This window comes from Theileria parva, assembly GCF_000165365.1.
Source record: "Theileria parva strain Muguga chromosome 3 map unlocalized ctg_530, whole genome shotgun sequence".
In the NCBI taxonomy this organism is placed as follows: domain Eukaryota; phylum Apicomplexa; class Aconoidasida; order Piroplasmida; family Theileriidae; genus Theileria; species Theileria parva.
The window spans coordinates 947,690-963,580 of record NW_876245.1 but is presented as its reverse complement, the minus strand read 5'-3'; the positions used below and the strand labels follow the sequence as shown (position 1 = coordinate 963,580).

Here is a 15,891-nt window from a genome sequence, read left to right as displayed (position 1 = left end):
CGTCTGAGTGTGAGTATGTCGAAGTACCTGTTCAACTACAAAGACCAGCTGATAAAGTTATCCCTGAAGTCGTCAAAGACACTGTACAGACTGAATTACAATTACCATAACCCTGAGGATGCCGAAGGCTCAAATTACAAGGACACTAACAAGTACAGTGACCACATGGACATTGTAAATAATTATGTGCTGAGTAACTTCAATAACTCGTTCTATAAGCTGTGGTCATATCTGAACTGTAACTATAAGCTATACTCACTTTACTCTAACAACTGTAACATAAACCCCTACTACAACAACGCCTCGCCGAGTATTAATAACGTGTCTGAAGCAGATAACACAGGTGAGTCGGATAACGCATACTTTGACGAAACTGACGATTATAACCACTTGTTCAACCTGCTGGACGATTACCAGATAATCAACTACGATAACCTGTTAATACCCATGATTCTACCCCTGAAGCTCATTTTCTTCAAGTTATACTACTACTCAAGTCACCAGATTTATTTAAACAACTTGGTGGAAACCGCTAATAGGGACGAGAGTGACATGGTGCTCAAGAGGATCGTGGATAATCTTAGGAAGATCAGGTTCATCTCACTCCATAACGCAAAGGGGAGAACTCTAAGCACCTTCTACTCCATGTCAAACATTACCATGAATGAGCATTTGAACCATTTGTCACTCCAGCTGCTTCTGGAACCAGTCAAGAGTGATTTGTACCTACTGACTGAGCTTAATACAAATTTGTGCCCGTACCAGCTGAACAAGAACATAACTACAAACGTGCTTAATCTGTTAATTCGGTATAATAATTTACACAAACAGGGGAAATTGGATAATAATGACGCGGACAACAACTGGGTCATTCTCTTAAGGCTTCTTAGGTACCTGAACACCTACTCAAAGTCTCATGTCGAAGAAGCGTTTAATATTAGACAGGACCACTTTACTTTATCTGAGAAGCTCCAAATGCTCCTAAAGATTAAGGATAGTAATAATTCAGGCGGTATTGAGCCTCACCCAATTTTCCCAATTTACGCAATCGCCCACGGCTCAAGTAATGATAAAGCTCAGCCATCATACTCAGTCTCACTTCAGCACACGTCCACACTCTCCAACGAGTTCATGTTCACCAAAAATGAAATTCTACTCAATAACCTCATTAACATCTACAACGTCTCAACGTTACAACTCACCACCTTTCACTCAAGTATCCATATCTATCATTCATTAGACATGATAATTTATTATGTAATTTATTGTTTACACAGTTATTCATCATATTAAATATACAACTTCATAAATTCTGTTAATAATGGGTTAGGCAATTTGTTTGGAGATTTGCTGAGTATATCTTGGTCCGGTGATTCACTGTGTTTATACGACAAGTTTGGCTGGGCAATGATTTATTACATGAAGAACCTGGTATACCTGACTAATACAGTTCCTTCAAAGAATGGAAAGAGTGAGAAGGACCAGGTGGCAAATAGTGTCCCGACGATTTGCTTCAAGACACACTTGACATCAAATTACATGTCTTGGCTGGGAGAATACTACGTACTGACAATGGGTAATGGAATCCTAGAGGAATCCATAGAACGGGACATCATTTTCATTAATCTCACACTGGTTAATGGTAGAGAACTTAAGAAGGAGTTAAATTCACAAGAACCACAAGCTGATCAGCCAAATTCTGTTGATACAAATGGCGATTTCGCCGTGTCAAACACCAATCCCACCACTGAAAATTCCAATTTTGGGGATCCTAATAATGGAAATTCCAATTTTGGGAATTCCAGTGTTGAAAATCCTAATAATGCAAATTCCAACCCTGAAAGTTCAAGTAATTCCGAGTTGAAATCGGTGGGAAGAGATGTGATTAGTGGCAAGAGTTTGAAGACCTTTTCAGAGAACAGCGTGCCGTGTATATGCATTTGGAACCTTGTGGAATACAGCAACAACAACATCCCAAAGATTAAAATAGTCTTGTCATTTATACACCCAGACGCGAGGGAACCTAAGGATAAGGAGGAAACACCAAAAGTGACCAGCGTTTTACCGATTAAAAACGACACGGTGACAAACGGCTCAAAGGAGGTTCAACTCGAGTATGACCTGTTGTTGTTTGACTCAATGGGCGTTTTGAGGGTTTTCAGCGTAACTGACATGGACATTGTCTTCACCCACGCACTGGAAAACACAGCGATAATCGCCACATTCATGCTCCTAAACGGGAACATAGTCACCGTGACTGAGGACAGTAAGATCAAGGTGTACAAACTCACGAGTTTATACTCGAAACCTAAACTCATATTTGACACCGTTTCAATAGTGAAACAGCCCCGCAGCGTAGTCAGCTCAACTTCATTTGTCTCGAGCATTGGAGAGTTTATCTCACAAAAATTCTCACGAGAGAAGCCGCAACCACCCCAACAACCCTTGAAAATTATAAATGTTAAACTCTACAGCAGGCAATTCATTGCAATTGTGTACTCTGACGAACAAGTCTCAACCACTCAACTACCAAACTTTGCCGTTTACTGATTTTAAAAATCATAATTTTATCCTCTCAATAAATTTATTAATATGTATTTATTATATGCATACATTTATTGCATAGACTGATTTAATAAACGTAATCTGTGCATTTCTTCATGAATTTAATGAATTTAACCTAATGGTATATAAATAGGATGTATTAAATTTACAAATTAGTGGCGGGTACAATGGAACCGCGTCTGAGATCATCGTAGTAGTGATCACTGGTAATAGGACCACCGTAGTAGTACATAGGTTTAGCAGTAGCCTTGGAAATGTTTTCTCCCTTATCAGCGATTTCTTTGCTCACCTCAGCTAAAATTCCAAGTAAATTGCCGTCTTTAGCAGTCAAATTCAAAGGCTGGCCTGAGAAGTGTTAATGAAATAAAGCACACCTTTGCAAAAGTTAGTTAATGTAGAAAACGACATAAACTTCTCATCAATGATAAAAGTCTAAACAAATAAAATAGAATAGTGAATACGTGAGTAAAGAAGTCACAATTCTTCATGGTCTTGCACCTAAAGTCATTAGTTGGAGAAAAAACTAACATTTCAGAAGAGGATTTGACAGATAAATTCTTTGCAGAGTCGAGTAAATCACCGCTTTCACATTCCTAATCAAATATTAGAAAAAATACAACAAAGTCTTATAACTCACGGCGTGAGTGTTCATAAAGAACTTGAACAGAGGGTTCATTTTACGAATTGAATCACCCTTTACGCCAGTAATCCAGCCCTTCTTCACAAACAAAGAGTTCCATTTATCTCCAGAACAGAGCCAATTCACGGAAGATTTTGGAATTATGTCACCAGTTTTAGATAAAACACGCTCAATAGTCCTCCCCACCTTACGACTGCCACTGACGTTGTAATCCTTCTCGCCAGTTTGGCAGAAAAATGAGCACTTATCCACAGTGTCACACTTGAGAGGTGCGTCATCAACTTTTATCTAACAAATTCTGTTAAAGTTTGAAAAATACCCGATCGTTAGCGTCCAGAATAGTCCCCTTTTCGCAAAACTGAAGTAAGAATTTTACAAATTTAGTAAAAATACTCTTCTTCCATTGTGAATTATTAAATAATCCGAGGATTTTTGAAATGTGTCGAGGGGGGTTCGATTTATTCCTCTATTCAATGTTGAGCCTAAAGGTTTTGATGATTAGTACTAGAAACCACAAACTTGAAAGCTCTGAAACTGCGATATAAATTAAAATAAAATATCCAATATTTAATGAGTGTAAACGCATTACACATTTGAAGAAATTATCCCGTGTAAGAGGATTATTCAAAAGGAAGAAATGTAATAATTAGGCTCAAAAATAAAGCTAGTTATGCCTATATTTAGAAAAAATTTTTTTATTAATTTAAAAAACAATCCTCATGGATAAAATTATTATTCAGAGCGATTTTTTACACTTTTGGGGAAACGACATCATCCACACAAATTATCCGTTTTTATCAATTATTTTCAATTTTTTAAGTAAATGAAAGATAAAAACAGACAAAAAATTATTTTTAAACTTTAATAAAGCCAAAATGGAGAATTTAAACTTAATTTATTATGAAACGAATTGGCTAGCTGGGAAAGTCTTGATGATCCTTTCTAAAAGCATCATCTTCCCGTCTTCTTTTATTCCAATTTATTATAATTTATAGAATTTATCTATTTCACATTTTTACATATTTTCTTCTCTATTTAGTTCCACTTCTGATCAAGCACGCCGGTTTTAACCTTAAAACATTCACATAATCAAGAATTCAAGATTCTTTTCAAGACACATCTTTCAGTGTAGAATAAGATGTTTCTTCTACCGTTTATTTTGGCCATAGCAGGGTTTAATCTCTTTTCGAACTGCTCATCGGTGGACCTGAAGTCCTATACAATAACTCAATCAGTCAAGGTTTATCATGGGCAGTTCATGCCAAATGGAACGTATAAAATGTTCATGGGCTACCAAGAACAAATAATCCTAGTTAGATACGGAGAGCAGATCATCTACCCACAAGTTATTTACGATGTATCTAACAAAGAGTGCCTGGTAGAGCTTTTTGAAAAAGGTGAATCCAAGTACTTAATAGTTTCAATTTTTGAAAAAGTATCAACAGAGCCTTCCATTTCGGAGAGAATTTACTACAAATGGGTTGACGATGTGTTTGTTGAGGTTGAAAGCAAAGTCGTTGTTGAGGAAACAGGCGGCTGTGTGCTTCTCTACTTTAATATTAATCCTGGATTTAGACACCCGTTCGTTCAGAAAAAATCAAAATTACAGGGCAATCATAAATATGTGGAATACACAATAGCCAAACAGTTTAAAAACCTCTCAATAAACCAACAAAATGACATACAGTACAAGTTCGGAATAGCGTATGATCCACTCATAGACATCGTGGTTGGATTCAAGATTTTCAAGAGTTTTGTAGACAGTTTCGATTCAGTAAAATATACTTACAAGTAAACATTAGTAGTTTAAATAAATAGATATAATTTTGATAATGAATCGTTTTAACCTGAACTTTAGGCTAGTATTAAATAGATTAGAGTTTAGACTGGGATCGAAGACCATAAGCTACCACAAAACTAAATACTACTGTAGAAAGATTTGGTCAGCAAATGTAGCAAATAGCATAGACTATGATGATTTTAACAAATTCGTGGCGCACGAAACGCTGAGCTTCATGGATAGAAGAGGAATTAAGTTCGAGCCCATAATCATCGACATCTCAGAATTAATTTCCTCCGAGTTATTTGGAGTGGAAAAAACTCTCGGAGTGTTGGGTTCTTGGAGGTACACTTTATACCAGCTGAACGAAAACAACAAGGAGTTGTTCAAAATAAGAAGTGTGATGGACTTGACGTCTGACGATGTTGTAATTTGGGTAATAAATGACAGCGCTCAGGACACCACTGTTGAAGTATATCAAACGGCAGATAGAACCATAGTTGCGGTGGGCTTCACGTACTACTCGTCCTTAGGAGCAATTAGAGAAGTTCATATGTTTGATAGATGCACGGAGTCAGGGAAAGTTATATACAAGGAAGTTTTTGGGAATGAAAAAAATGAGCTCATAACTTCCTTGGAGCTTATGGGACCAATAGCACTAAACATCTCAATAGACAATGCTCCCACTTCTTTGTACAGATCTGAAATCAGGGTTGATTCAAACGGGATTCACAAGCACTTTTACATCAATGAACCCGACGGACACGCCATAGATCATTCTGAAAAGTATGTGTTTGGAAACATATCTTCAAAAAGAATTTACGAAGTAGGTAATATTCCCATGGAGAAGTATTGGAATGAGGGTTTGGTAATTGCCAGACTTATCAATAAACAAAATATAGTAGTACCGAATGCAGTGAAAATGGCGCCTATTCAATTTGATTCCTTGAAATTCGAGACGACGCACAGTAATTGCAGTTCTTAACCTTATACATTACACATTTATATTTTAATTCTTCACATTCATTATACCCATTAGGTTGTTTTAAATTATACCAAATAACTAGTAAAACTCTAATTAATTTTTACTATTAAAAAAAACACATCAGGGGAATGTCTTAAAATTATATATTATTTTGAGAACTTAACTTGAATGGCTGAAAATGGATATATTAAGGTAAATATTTTGTGTAATTTAACTAAGCGATACCACTATAATTCTAAACCTCATCCAAATTAATTATTTTGCTTTTTGATGTTTCAAGTTTCATCATTAAATTCATATTATCTAGCATGTATCCAACGAGAATATTCTTTAGACCAATCTTGATGTAAAATATATTATAAAGTTGACGCTAAAAATCTATTTATTAACAATTCAACCCCCTATTTGTATTGACATGAATTCTGATCTACTATTTCTGAGTTAATAATTGATGTTCATTTTTTAAATTACATCAATTTAGACTTAATCAAATCAGTGATGAGATCACTTTTACAAATATTTTAATCCCAATTTGTCAATACAAATAAACTCTCATTATAGGAATTATCAGGTCCTAAAATTACTATATACCATAAAAAGTACAAGAAACGTTTGACGTAAAAAAGAATTGTTGAAAAAAGTCATTTCTTATTTATGTTGTATGATACTAATGATATCTTGTCAAATTAAAAATAAGTCAAATATCGGTGAAGTATGACCAACATATATTATAATAACTCATTTTACAAATTTATAACTATACAACTATCGAATCGATATGTAACTGAATAATAAAAAACATTTTAACAATATCTGACATAAGTTGTGTGTTCCCATATATGAATTTTATTATAACTGTTATAGTTCTATTATCATGAATATTAATTGAATATTCAATATACTACTTGATTTAACTTTGTAGTTAATGTTATATATTTTAAAATTATTGATATTTTATTTTGTTATTTTTAACAATATGTTATACAAATGTTAAAAAATGTTTTATAGACTGATTTATATCACAATTCTGATAATAGAATTGATTGAATGTGTGTTTGGAGTTAATTATGTCGATGTCAAGAATTATAATATATCTCGTGGAGTTAATGTGTTTTATGGGAGATTTAATAAATTTGGTAAATATTTTATGTTTGTTGGTGATTTGGAACCCATTACTCAATTAAGATTCGGAAATGAATTGATATTTCCAAATGATACAGGTTCAAATAATTATAACCTATTTGTTGAAATGTTCATAAAAAATAACATTAAGCTGGTATCATTTTATGTCCACACATTTCATAAAGGATTATTGAAAGAAGTAAAAAGAAAGGTCATCAGCATATCTTGTGACACATACAGTTATATAAGTAATGAAGAATTTATGTTCAATATCGATAAACCAATTCTAGTTTCAGTTGATATAGGACCAAAACCAAAACATCCATTTATAACCAGGTTTCGATCAGGATACGAATTTCATATTATGTTTGAATATGAAATGATTAAAGAATACCAAGGATTTAAATTTGATGGAATAACAGGTCCACAATATATGTTTGGATATGTTTATGATTTGGATCATCCTGTTGTTGTAGGTTATACAAAACGTCCATATCTGACTGACGAATCTGTTGTGATTAAAATTTTTAACTCACATTATAGTTATAATAATATACCCGAATTTATCACTGTACCTTTCGTTATTGAGTTTAAAGTAAAACATGAACACTCATTTGAATTAAGACCTATATTAGGCAAAAATTATTGGTTTTTAGTAGAATATACTGAAGAGTTTTTTTCAAATCCAACGAATAAATATGCAATCAAATTGTATAGATCGTACATGAATCATCAATCTGGAATACCATTGCTTCCATTAGACATATCAGAGCTTGTTAGTTATGAGATCTTTGGGATGAAAAAAGTAACTGGATTAGCAAAATATTGCTCATACACATTGTATACTCATGAAAGAAAATGTGAAAGTGATTACAGAATCAAAGTACTTATTGATTCTCAAATTTATCACAGAACCATTGATGTTCAAAGGACAACATATATTAATTACAACTTAGAGGTGTATAAGGATAACGGAGACACATATGTGATAATAAGTTTTAATATCGAAAAAGCATATTATATAATAAAAGAATCAAAAATATACATCAAAAAAATTGGAAGAGAAAAATTCAAAAAAGAATATACTGTTAATCATGGATTAACAATGAAAATGATAACAAAATGGTATCCGATAAAACTAGATATTACAATAGATAAAGAACAACCATCTTTATTTGAGAAGAAGGAAATATCAAACAAAGAATTGACAATATATCATTTTTCAATCAATGAAACTAATGATTTCGGAGAATCCATATTGAATAAATATGTGTTTGGGCGAGTTTATCAAACAACAAGTTTTCAATTTGGTAACATACCACAGGAACCTTTTAGAAAACACAGGGTGATGATTGTTGGAGACATAAATACGAATAAATTTATAGTAAGGAACAAATCGACACTTGATAATTTGAGCACACCACAATATCAGTTGTTCCGACTAAGAATATAATAATAATAATTACACACTAATAATATTTGTTATTTTTTGATTAATATAATATACAATGATAATATTTGAATAATGGAAAATTCTTAATATTTGTTATTTTATAGTTAGTGTAATATACAATGATAATATTTGAATAATGGAAAATTCTTAATATTTGTGATATTACCACGAAATCTTCTATATCTCAATATTTCTTAATTTTTACCATTTTATCATTTTGATTTTGAAAATTTAAATCTTCACAACACTGTTTGGATTATTCCACAATTCTACCATTAACTTTACAACACATAAAAATGTTATTTCTACATTTCAAAAATATGCCCATTCCATCTTCCACAACATTCCTACCATTTCGCTTTTCTCCATTCCCAATATCCTTTACATTTTGTCACCATTGTCACCAGGCTATCATTCCCTGATTCAAAGTCTGTGATACTTCATCACACCTTTCTAATGTAGATTATTTGTTCCAATATCATTTTTTGAACTACTACTCGGATCTACATACGTTTGATATTTTACTGACTTTCGACTTTCTACTATCAAATCGATACTGCGATGGATTATTAATTAATATATTACGATATCTGACCTAATTTGTGTGTTCCCATATATTAAATTTATTATAATTCTTATTTTACTATTTTATAATATAATATTTAGTATAATATTTGATTTAACATTATAGTTAATGTTTTATATTTTACATTTTTGATATTTTATTTTGTTATTTTTATTGTTATATAAATGTTAAAAAATGTTTTATAGACTGATTTATATTACAATTCTGATAATAGGATTGATTGAATGTGTCTTCGGAATTAATTATGTCGATGTCAAGAATTATAATATATCTCGTGGAGTTAATGTGTTTCATGGGAGATTTGGCACAGATGACAAATATTTTATGTTTGTTGGTGATTTGGAACCAATTACTCAATTAAGATTCGGAAATGAATTGATATTTCCAAATGATACAGGTTCAAATAATTATAACCTATTTGTTGAAATGTTCATAAAAAATAACATTAAGCTGGTATCATTTTATGTCCACACATTTCATAAAGGATTATTGAAAGAAGTAAAAAGAAAAGTCATAAAATTATATTCCGATACATACAGTTATATAAGTAATGAAGAATTTATGTTCAATATCGATAAACCAATTTTAGTATCAATTGATATAGGACCAAGACCCAAACATCCATTTATAACCAGGTTTATTTCTGAACATGATAAATCTTGTGTGAAAAAGTACTACATTGTTAATAAATACCATGCTTTTAAATTTGATGGAAAATCAAGCCCACGATATAAATTTGGATATGTTTATGATTTGGATCATCCTGTTGTTGTAGGTTATACAAAACGTCCATATTTGATTGAAAAGTGTGTGATGATAGAAATTTCCAAAAATTTTAGATTTAACTGTTTATTTCAACTATTTTATAAATATACCACGATTATTCTACACGATGTAAATGAACAAAGGTATGAATTAAGGCCTATATTAGGTAAAAAACACTGGTTTTTAAAATATTATACGGATGAAATGATATCAAATGAACTAAATTTGAATGCAATCAAATTCTACGGATGTTATATAAATAATAGAGGAATTCCTGTGGTTACACTTGACATATCAGAGCTTGCTAGTCCCGAAATATTTGGAATTGAAAAAGTTACGGGAACGGTGAATAATTGGACATATAAATTGTATAAATTGAAGAAAAAGTATGAAAATGATTATAAAATCAAAATGGTACTTGATTCAAAAATCAAAAGAAAAAACATTTATTGTCAAAGAAACCACTATATTAAATACAATATAGAGGTTTACATAAATAGTGAAGAGACATATGTGTGTAATCGCTATAATCTAATATTAGAAAATGTGATTGTGAAAGAATTGAGAATGTATATGAAAAAAACAAATGAACAAAAATACAGTTACGTATATATTGATGATGGAATAATAGTTAAAATGATAGACGACTTGCATCCGATAAAACTAGATGTTACAATAGATGAAGAACAACCATCTTTATTTGAGAAGAAGGAAATATCAAACAAAGAATTGACAATATATCATTTTTCAATCAAGGAAACTAATGATTTCGGAGAATCCATATTGAATAAATATGTGTTTGGGCGAGTTTATCAAACAACAAGTTTTCAATTTGGTAACATACCACAGGAACCTTTTAGAAAACACAGGGTGATGATTGTTGGAGACATAAATACGAATAAATTTATAGTAAGGAACAAATCGACACTTGATAATTTGAGCACACCACAATATCAGTTGTTCCGACTAAGAATATAATAATAATAATTACACACTCATCATATTTGTTATTTTATAGTTAGTGTAATATATAATATCTGTGTTTGATTTGTTGTACAATCTGAGTATAGGGAATCCTTGAGTGTATGTTGTAACTGCAGTTTTTTATAATTTATTACATATTTGAAAGGAATCATTTCTCAATTCTCCAAAATCGAATTATATGAACTTAGACTCAAAATGTATGGTATCGATACAATGAGATGGAGTAGAATACAACACATGGAGATATCAGATTTAGGCAGAAGTTAATTTGCACATAATCACACACATTCCCTAGTTATGCTATAAAATACACACAAACGATATTAAACATAATTTAGTTCAAGTTATCTAAAATATACATTTTTCATAACCCATTATAATGGTGTTTATCAGATCACACAATACCTGAGATTTCTGATTAAGACATAAATATTACAATGAAGTGAGATCTACAAATCTAAATAATGGAAAGACCAATTTTAGCCATTGTTTTTGAAACACATATATTTAAGTCGGATCTATATCAAATGTTTGTCATTTTACTGACTTTCAACTATCAAGCATATCTCCAATGTATTACCAAAGAACATTTTAACAATATCTGACATAAGTCGTTTTCCCATATATCTTACGTTCTCTTTGTCTATTCATCCATCCAATTATTATTATTAATTATTTAATTACTTAACAATCTAGTCATCTCTTATTATTATATTTAATGTTATATATTTTAAAATTATTGATATTTTATTTTGTTACATCCATTAATTTACATAAATGTTAAAAAATGTTTTATAGACTGATTTATATCACAATTCTGATAATAGAATTGATTGAATGTGTGTTTGGAGTTAATTATGTCGATGTCAAGAATTATAATATATCTCGTGGAGTTAATGTGTTTTATGGGAGATTTAATAAATTTGGTAAATATTTTATGTTTGTTGGTGATTTGGAACCCATTACTCAATTAAGATTCGGAAATGAATTGATATTTCCAAATGATACAGGTTCAAATAATTATAACCTATTTGTTGAAATGTTCATAAAAAATAACATTAAGCTGGTATCATTTTATGTCCACACATTTCATAAAGGATTATTGAAAGAAGTAAAAAGAAAAGTCATAAGATTATATTCCGATACATACAGTTATATAGGTAATGAAGAATTTATGTACAATATCGATAAACCAATTTTAGTATCAATTGATATAGGACCAAAACCAAAACATCCATTTGTAACCAGGTTGATTTCTGAATATTCTAATTCATATTTGAAAACATGCAAATTTATAAATGACTACAAAGGCTTTATATTTGACGGAATATCAAGTCCAAGATATATTTTTGGATATGTATATGATTCAAATCATCCTGCTGTTGTGGGTTATACAATGTATCCATATTTGATTGATGAATGTTTTTCGATTACAACTCTTACATCGCATTTTAATTTTAACATATTATCTAAAAGATTTTATGAGATCTCCGTAATTGAGACATCTGATAATAATGTACAAAAATATGAAATGAGGCCTATTTTAGGTGAAGAATGTTGGTTTTTAATAGAATATACAAATGAAATGATATCAAATGAAGCAATTTTGAATGCAATCAAATTATACAAATTTTATTCAAATAACAAAGTAATGCCATTCATTACATTGGACATATCAGAGCTTGCTAGTCCCGAAATATTTGGAATTGAAAAAGTTACAGGATTAACGGGTATTTACACATATAAAATGTTTAAATTGAAGGAAGAATTTGAAAATAACTGTAAAATCAGAATGGTTATTGATCCCACAATCAGAAGAAGAAACATTTTTATTCAAAAAAAGAAATATATTAAATACAATGTAGAGGTGTATAGAAATATTGAGGAAACATACGTGTTTAATCGTTATAGTATAAAAATTGGAGATATAATTATGAAAGAATTAATAATATACAAAAAAGGAACATATGAAGAACAATATGTTTCAGTAATTCAAAATGCATATAAACAAATATTAAAAATGATAGACGACTTGCATCCGATAAAACTAGATGTTACAATAGATGAAGAACAACCATCTTTATTTGAGAAGAAGGAAATATCAAACAAAGAAATGACAATACATCATTTTTCAATCAATGAAACTAATGATTTCGGAGAATCCATATTGAATAAATATGTGTTTGGGCGAGTTTTTAGAACGACTAGTTTTGAATTAGGTAACATACCACAGGAACCTTTTAGAAAACATAGGGTGATGATTGTTGGAGACATAAATACGAATAAATTTATAGTAAGGAACAAATCTACACTTGATGATTTGAGCACACCACAATATCAGTTGTTCCGACTAAGAATATAATAATAATAATTACACACTAATAATATTTGTTATTTTATAGTTAGTGTATTTTTTTACTATTAATTAAAATTAACACATTACTCTTATCCTATTTTACATTACCATTAATTGCGAATTCATTTATAATCTTCTTTTTTTATTCGACCAAATTTATCAGTATAGTACTTCCAATTCCCTTTCCCACAAAAAAGAAGGTGATGAGGGGATCTTTCTTGTCAAAACTTCATGGCCATCCCGAGTGATCAATATTGTATGCTCGAATTGGGCTGTCCTACATTTATGATTTATTAATTCCGTATAACTGTTTGTGAATATGAACATGTATACGAATTTTAGCTAATAATACTTTGAACCGTCCAAAGTGGTTATAGTCCATCCGTCAGGCCACATCATGAAAGAGTTAAGATCGGACCTAGTTACGATTGGTTCAATAGTGAAAACCATCCCAGGCTCCATAATTACATCACTATCGTTTTCTTCATGTGAAACCTGAAATTTTTAAAAATTTTAATTTCTTACAATTGGATTTTCATGAAAGTTTCTACCTATCCCGTGACCACACAGATTGGATAAAGAAATACATTCGTTACTCTTTAGGTATTTTTCAATTGTTTTACCTATCATTTTGATCCTACAAAATAATTTAATAAGCATTGTTTAGTATAAAACGTGTTATCTGGATTCCAATCAACATAATTCTGTATAAATGATTTACTTAGTTCCGGGTTTGCAAATGGATATGGCCTTCATGAGAGCCTCGTGACAAATTTTCATAAGCTCGAGATCCCTATCGAAAGAGTAAGAAAAGGTGTAAGGCTTTTTAAATCTGAGTTCGTCATTTTGATCGAGAAGATCCACAACGATTTGGGGATTTTCAACAGTGGTGAAGGCTTTACCGAATTTAGGATGAGGTGTATAAGTTGGTAATTCTGAAGCTGTAATACCAAAAACACGACCATTATAAGTCTTTTCAGGGTTTTCATAAACAATTTTGAACTCTTCATGTAATTTTTTAGCAAGTTCGGACATGTTTTCGTCCTGAGAAAGGTTGAACCTTTTGTCGTCACCCTTAAAGATTAAATATAAGAGCTTAAAACTATTAATGTCAAAATCGTACTTCTTAATTGCATTGCTAAAACTTTTGATGAAGGAAGTCTGGTTAATTATAGACTTTTCACACCCTTGTAGATTATTGTGTCTAACAGTATTATAAATTAACTTATTTCTCTCAGACCGACCCATATAATTACGTTTCAACAATTTCTTGTTATATTCTTTAGTCATGGGCATAACCATGTAAGTCTCACACACGTCCCCAAAGTATCCATCTGAATATACAGTTAGGTCCACCTTCAAAAGATCCCCCGCACACAACAGGTTGTTGTCGGGTATCCCATGACATGCTACTTCGTTGATAGATGTGCATACTGATTTTGGGAAACCGTGGTAATTGAGTGTCGCCGGGAAAACTTTCTTAATTGCGCAAAGTTTGTGTACAAAACGATCGATATCGTCTGTGAAAATGCCCTCAACAACTATGGATGATACGTAATCCAGTATTTCTCTAGCTATTCTACATGCATTTTTAATTCCAGCTATATCTTCATCATTTTTAATTGTACCTCGAATATCTTTGGCGCTGTAAAAAATAAGAAATAATATGGTAATTACTCTCTATTGCAGTACGGGTAGTCTACATAGGTTGGTTTTCCGGTCTTGAAATAATTCGGTCTCTTAATATTCTTGGAAGGATACTGTTTTCCACTCAAAACCCCCTTCCGTATGTGACCTGTAAACATTTTACTACATTTAAACCCACCGGAATACGAAAAGTGATCCCATATATCAAATATAGTAGCATTAGGTACTTCTTCCTTCAATTTCTGAATGATTTCATCCGTCCTGTTAGATTGATTTGAATCAGAAATTGGACAACTAGGGGAAAATCCCAGTGGAGATGTAGAGCTAAAAAATGGTGAATAGTAGAAAAAATACGTGATATATCGTTCTTTGTTCAATATATGTTTATTACTAAAAATATAAGTTATTATTCTATGAGAATTAAAATTTTTTGAATTATTAAACGTAACAAATAAAAAGGAATCGTTGGGTGTATGTTGTAACTGCAGTTTTTTATAATTTATTACATATTTTGCAATGGAATCATTTCTCAATTTTCCAAAAATCGAATTATATGAACTTAGACTCAAAATGTATGGTATCGATACAATGAGATGGAGTAGAATACAACACATGGAGATATCAGATTTAGGCAGAAGTTAATTTGCACATAATCACACACATTCCCTAGTTATGCTATAAAATACACACAAACGATATTAAACATAATTTAGTTCAAGTTATCTAAAATATACATTTTTCATAACCCATTATAATGGTGTTTATCAGATCACACAATACCTGAGATTTCTGATTAAGACATAAATATTACAATGAAGTGAGATCTACAAATCTAAATAATGGAAAGACCAATTTTAGCCATTGTTTTTGAAACACATATATTTAAGTCGGATCTATATCAAATGTTTGTCATTTTACTGACTTTCAACTATCAAGCATATCTCCAATGTATTACCAATTAATATCTTACAATATCTGACATAATTCGTGTGTTCCCATTTATTAAAT

General features: G+C 31.1%; 7 protein-coding genes across 7 annotated transcripts; 5 read left to right on the top strand and 2 right to left on the bottom strand.

Moving 5' to 3' along the window:
- Positions 1-15: 15 nt before the first annotated feature.
- TpMuguga_03g00465 (uncharacterized protein) lies at positions 16-2,578 on the top strand (the record flags this gene model as incomplete). Its single annotated transcript, XM_758399.2, has 2 exons — positions 16-1,216; positions 1,331-2,578. 2 exons carry the CDS (start codon positions 16-18, stop codon positions 2,548-2,550), a joined length of 2,421 nt encoding a protein of 806 aa, XP_763492.1. The 3' UTR covers positions 2,551-2,578.
- A 132-nt stretch (positions 2,579-2,710) lies between these two features.
- TpMuguga_03g00464 (uncharacterized protein) lies at positions 2,711-3,976 on the bottom strand (the record flags this gene model as incomplete). Its single annotated transcript, XM_061305700.1, has 8 exons — positions 3,725-3,976; positions 3,599-3,687; positions 3,525-3,563; positions 3,203-3,493; positions 3,094-3,158; positions 3,027-3,063; positions 2,940-2,997; positions 2,711-2,910 (listed from the first exon to the last, which is right to left on the bottom strand). The coding sequence occupies exons 1-8, from the start codon at positions 3,789-3,791 to the stop codon at positions 2,711-2,713; spliced, it is 846 nt and encodes a 281-aa protein (XP_061161033.1). The 5' UTR covers positions 3,792-3,976.
- A 367-nt stretch (positions 3,977-4,343) lies between these two features.
- TpMuguga_03g00903 (uncharacterized protein) lies at positions 4,344-5,971 on the top strand (the record flags this gene model as incomplete). The annotated part of the gene is made up of 2 exons (XM_758397.2): positions 4,344-4,996; positions 5,064-5,971. The coding sequence occupies 2 exons, from the start codon at positions 4,344-4,346 to the stop codon at positions 5,968-5,970; spliced, it is 1,560 nt and encodes a 519-aa protein (XP_763490.2). The 3' UTR covers position 5,971.
- A 996-nt stretch (positions 5,972-6,967) lies between these two features.
- On the top strand, positions 6,968-8,545 carry TpMuguga_03g00902 (uncharacterized protein; the record flags this gene model as incomplete). The annotated part of the gene is made up of 1 exon (XM_758396.1): positions 6,968-8,545. One exon carries the CDS (start codon positions 6,968-6,970, stop codon positions 8,543-8,545), a length of 1,578 nt encoding a protein of 525 aa, XP_763489.1.
- A 760-nt stretch (positions 8,546-9,305) lies between these two features.
- Positions 9,306-10,874, top strand: TpMuguga_03g00901 (putative integral membrane protein; the record flags this gene model as incomplete). Its single annotated transcript, XM_758395.1, has 1 exon — positions 9,306-10,874. One exon carries the CDS (start codon positions 9,306-9,308, stop codon positions 10,872-10,874), a length of 1,569 nt encoding a protein of 522 aa, XP_763488.1.
- A 793-nt stretch (positions 10,875-11,667) lies between these two features.
- On the top strand, positions 11,668-13,242 carry TpMuguga_03g00463 (uncharacterized protein; the record flags this gene model as incomplete). Its single annotated transcript, XM_061305699.1, has 2 exons — positions 11,668-12,040; positions 12,098-13,242. 2 exons carry the CDS (start codon positions 11,668-11,670, stop codon positions 13,240-13,242), a joined length of 1,518 nt encoding a protein of 505 aa, XP_061161032.1.
- A 153-nt stretch (positions 13,243-13,395) lies between these two features.
- On the bottom strand, positions 13,396-15,500 carry METAP1 (Metallopeptidase family M24 family protein; the record flags this gene model as incomplete). Its single annotated transcript, XM_061305698.1, has 7 exons — positions 15,238-15,500; positions 15,062-15,207; positions 14,914-15,031; positions 13,958-14,881; positions 13,762-13,873; positions 13,589-13,731; positions 13,396-13,513 (listed from the first exon to the last, which is right to left on the bottom strand). The coding sequence occupies exons 1-7, from the start codon at positions 15,495-15,497 to the stop codon at positions 13,396-13,398; spliced, it is 1,821 nt and encodes a 606-aa protein (XP_061161031.1). The 5' UTR covers positions 15,498-15,500.
- Positions 15,501-15,891: the final 391 nt, after the last annotated feature.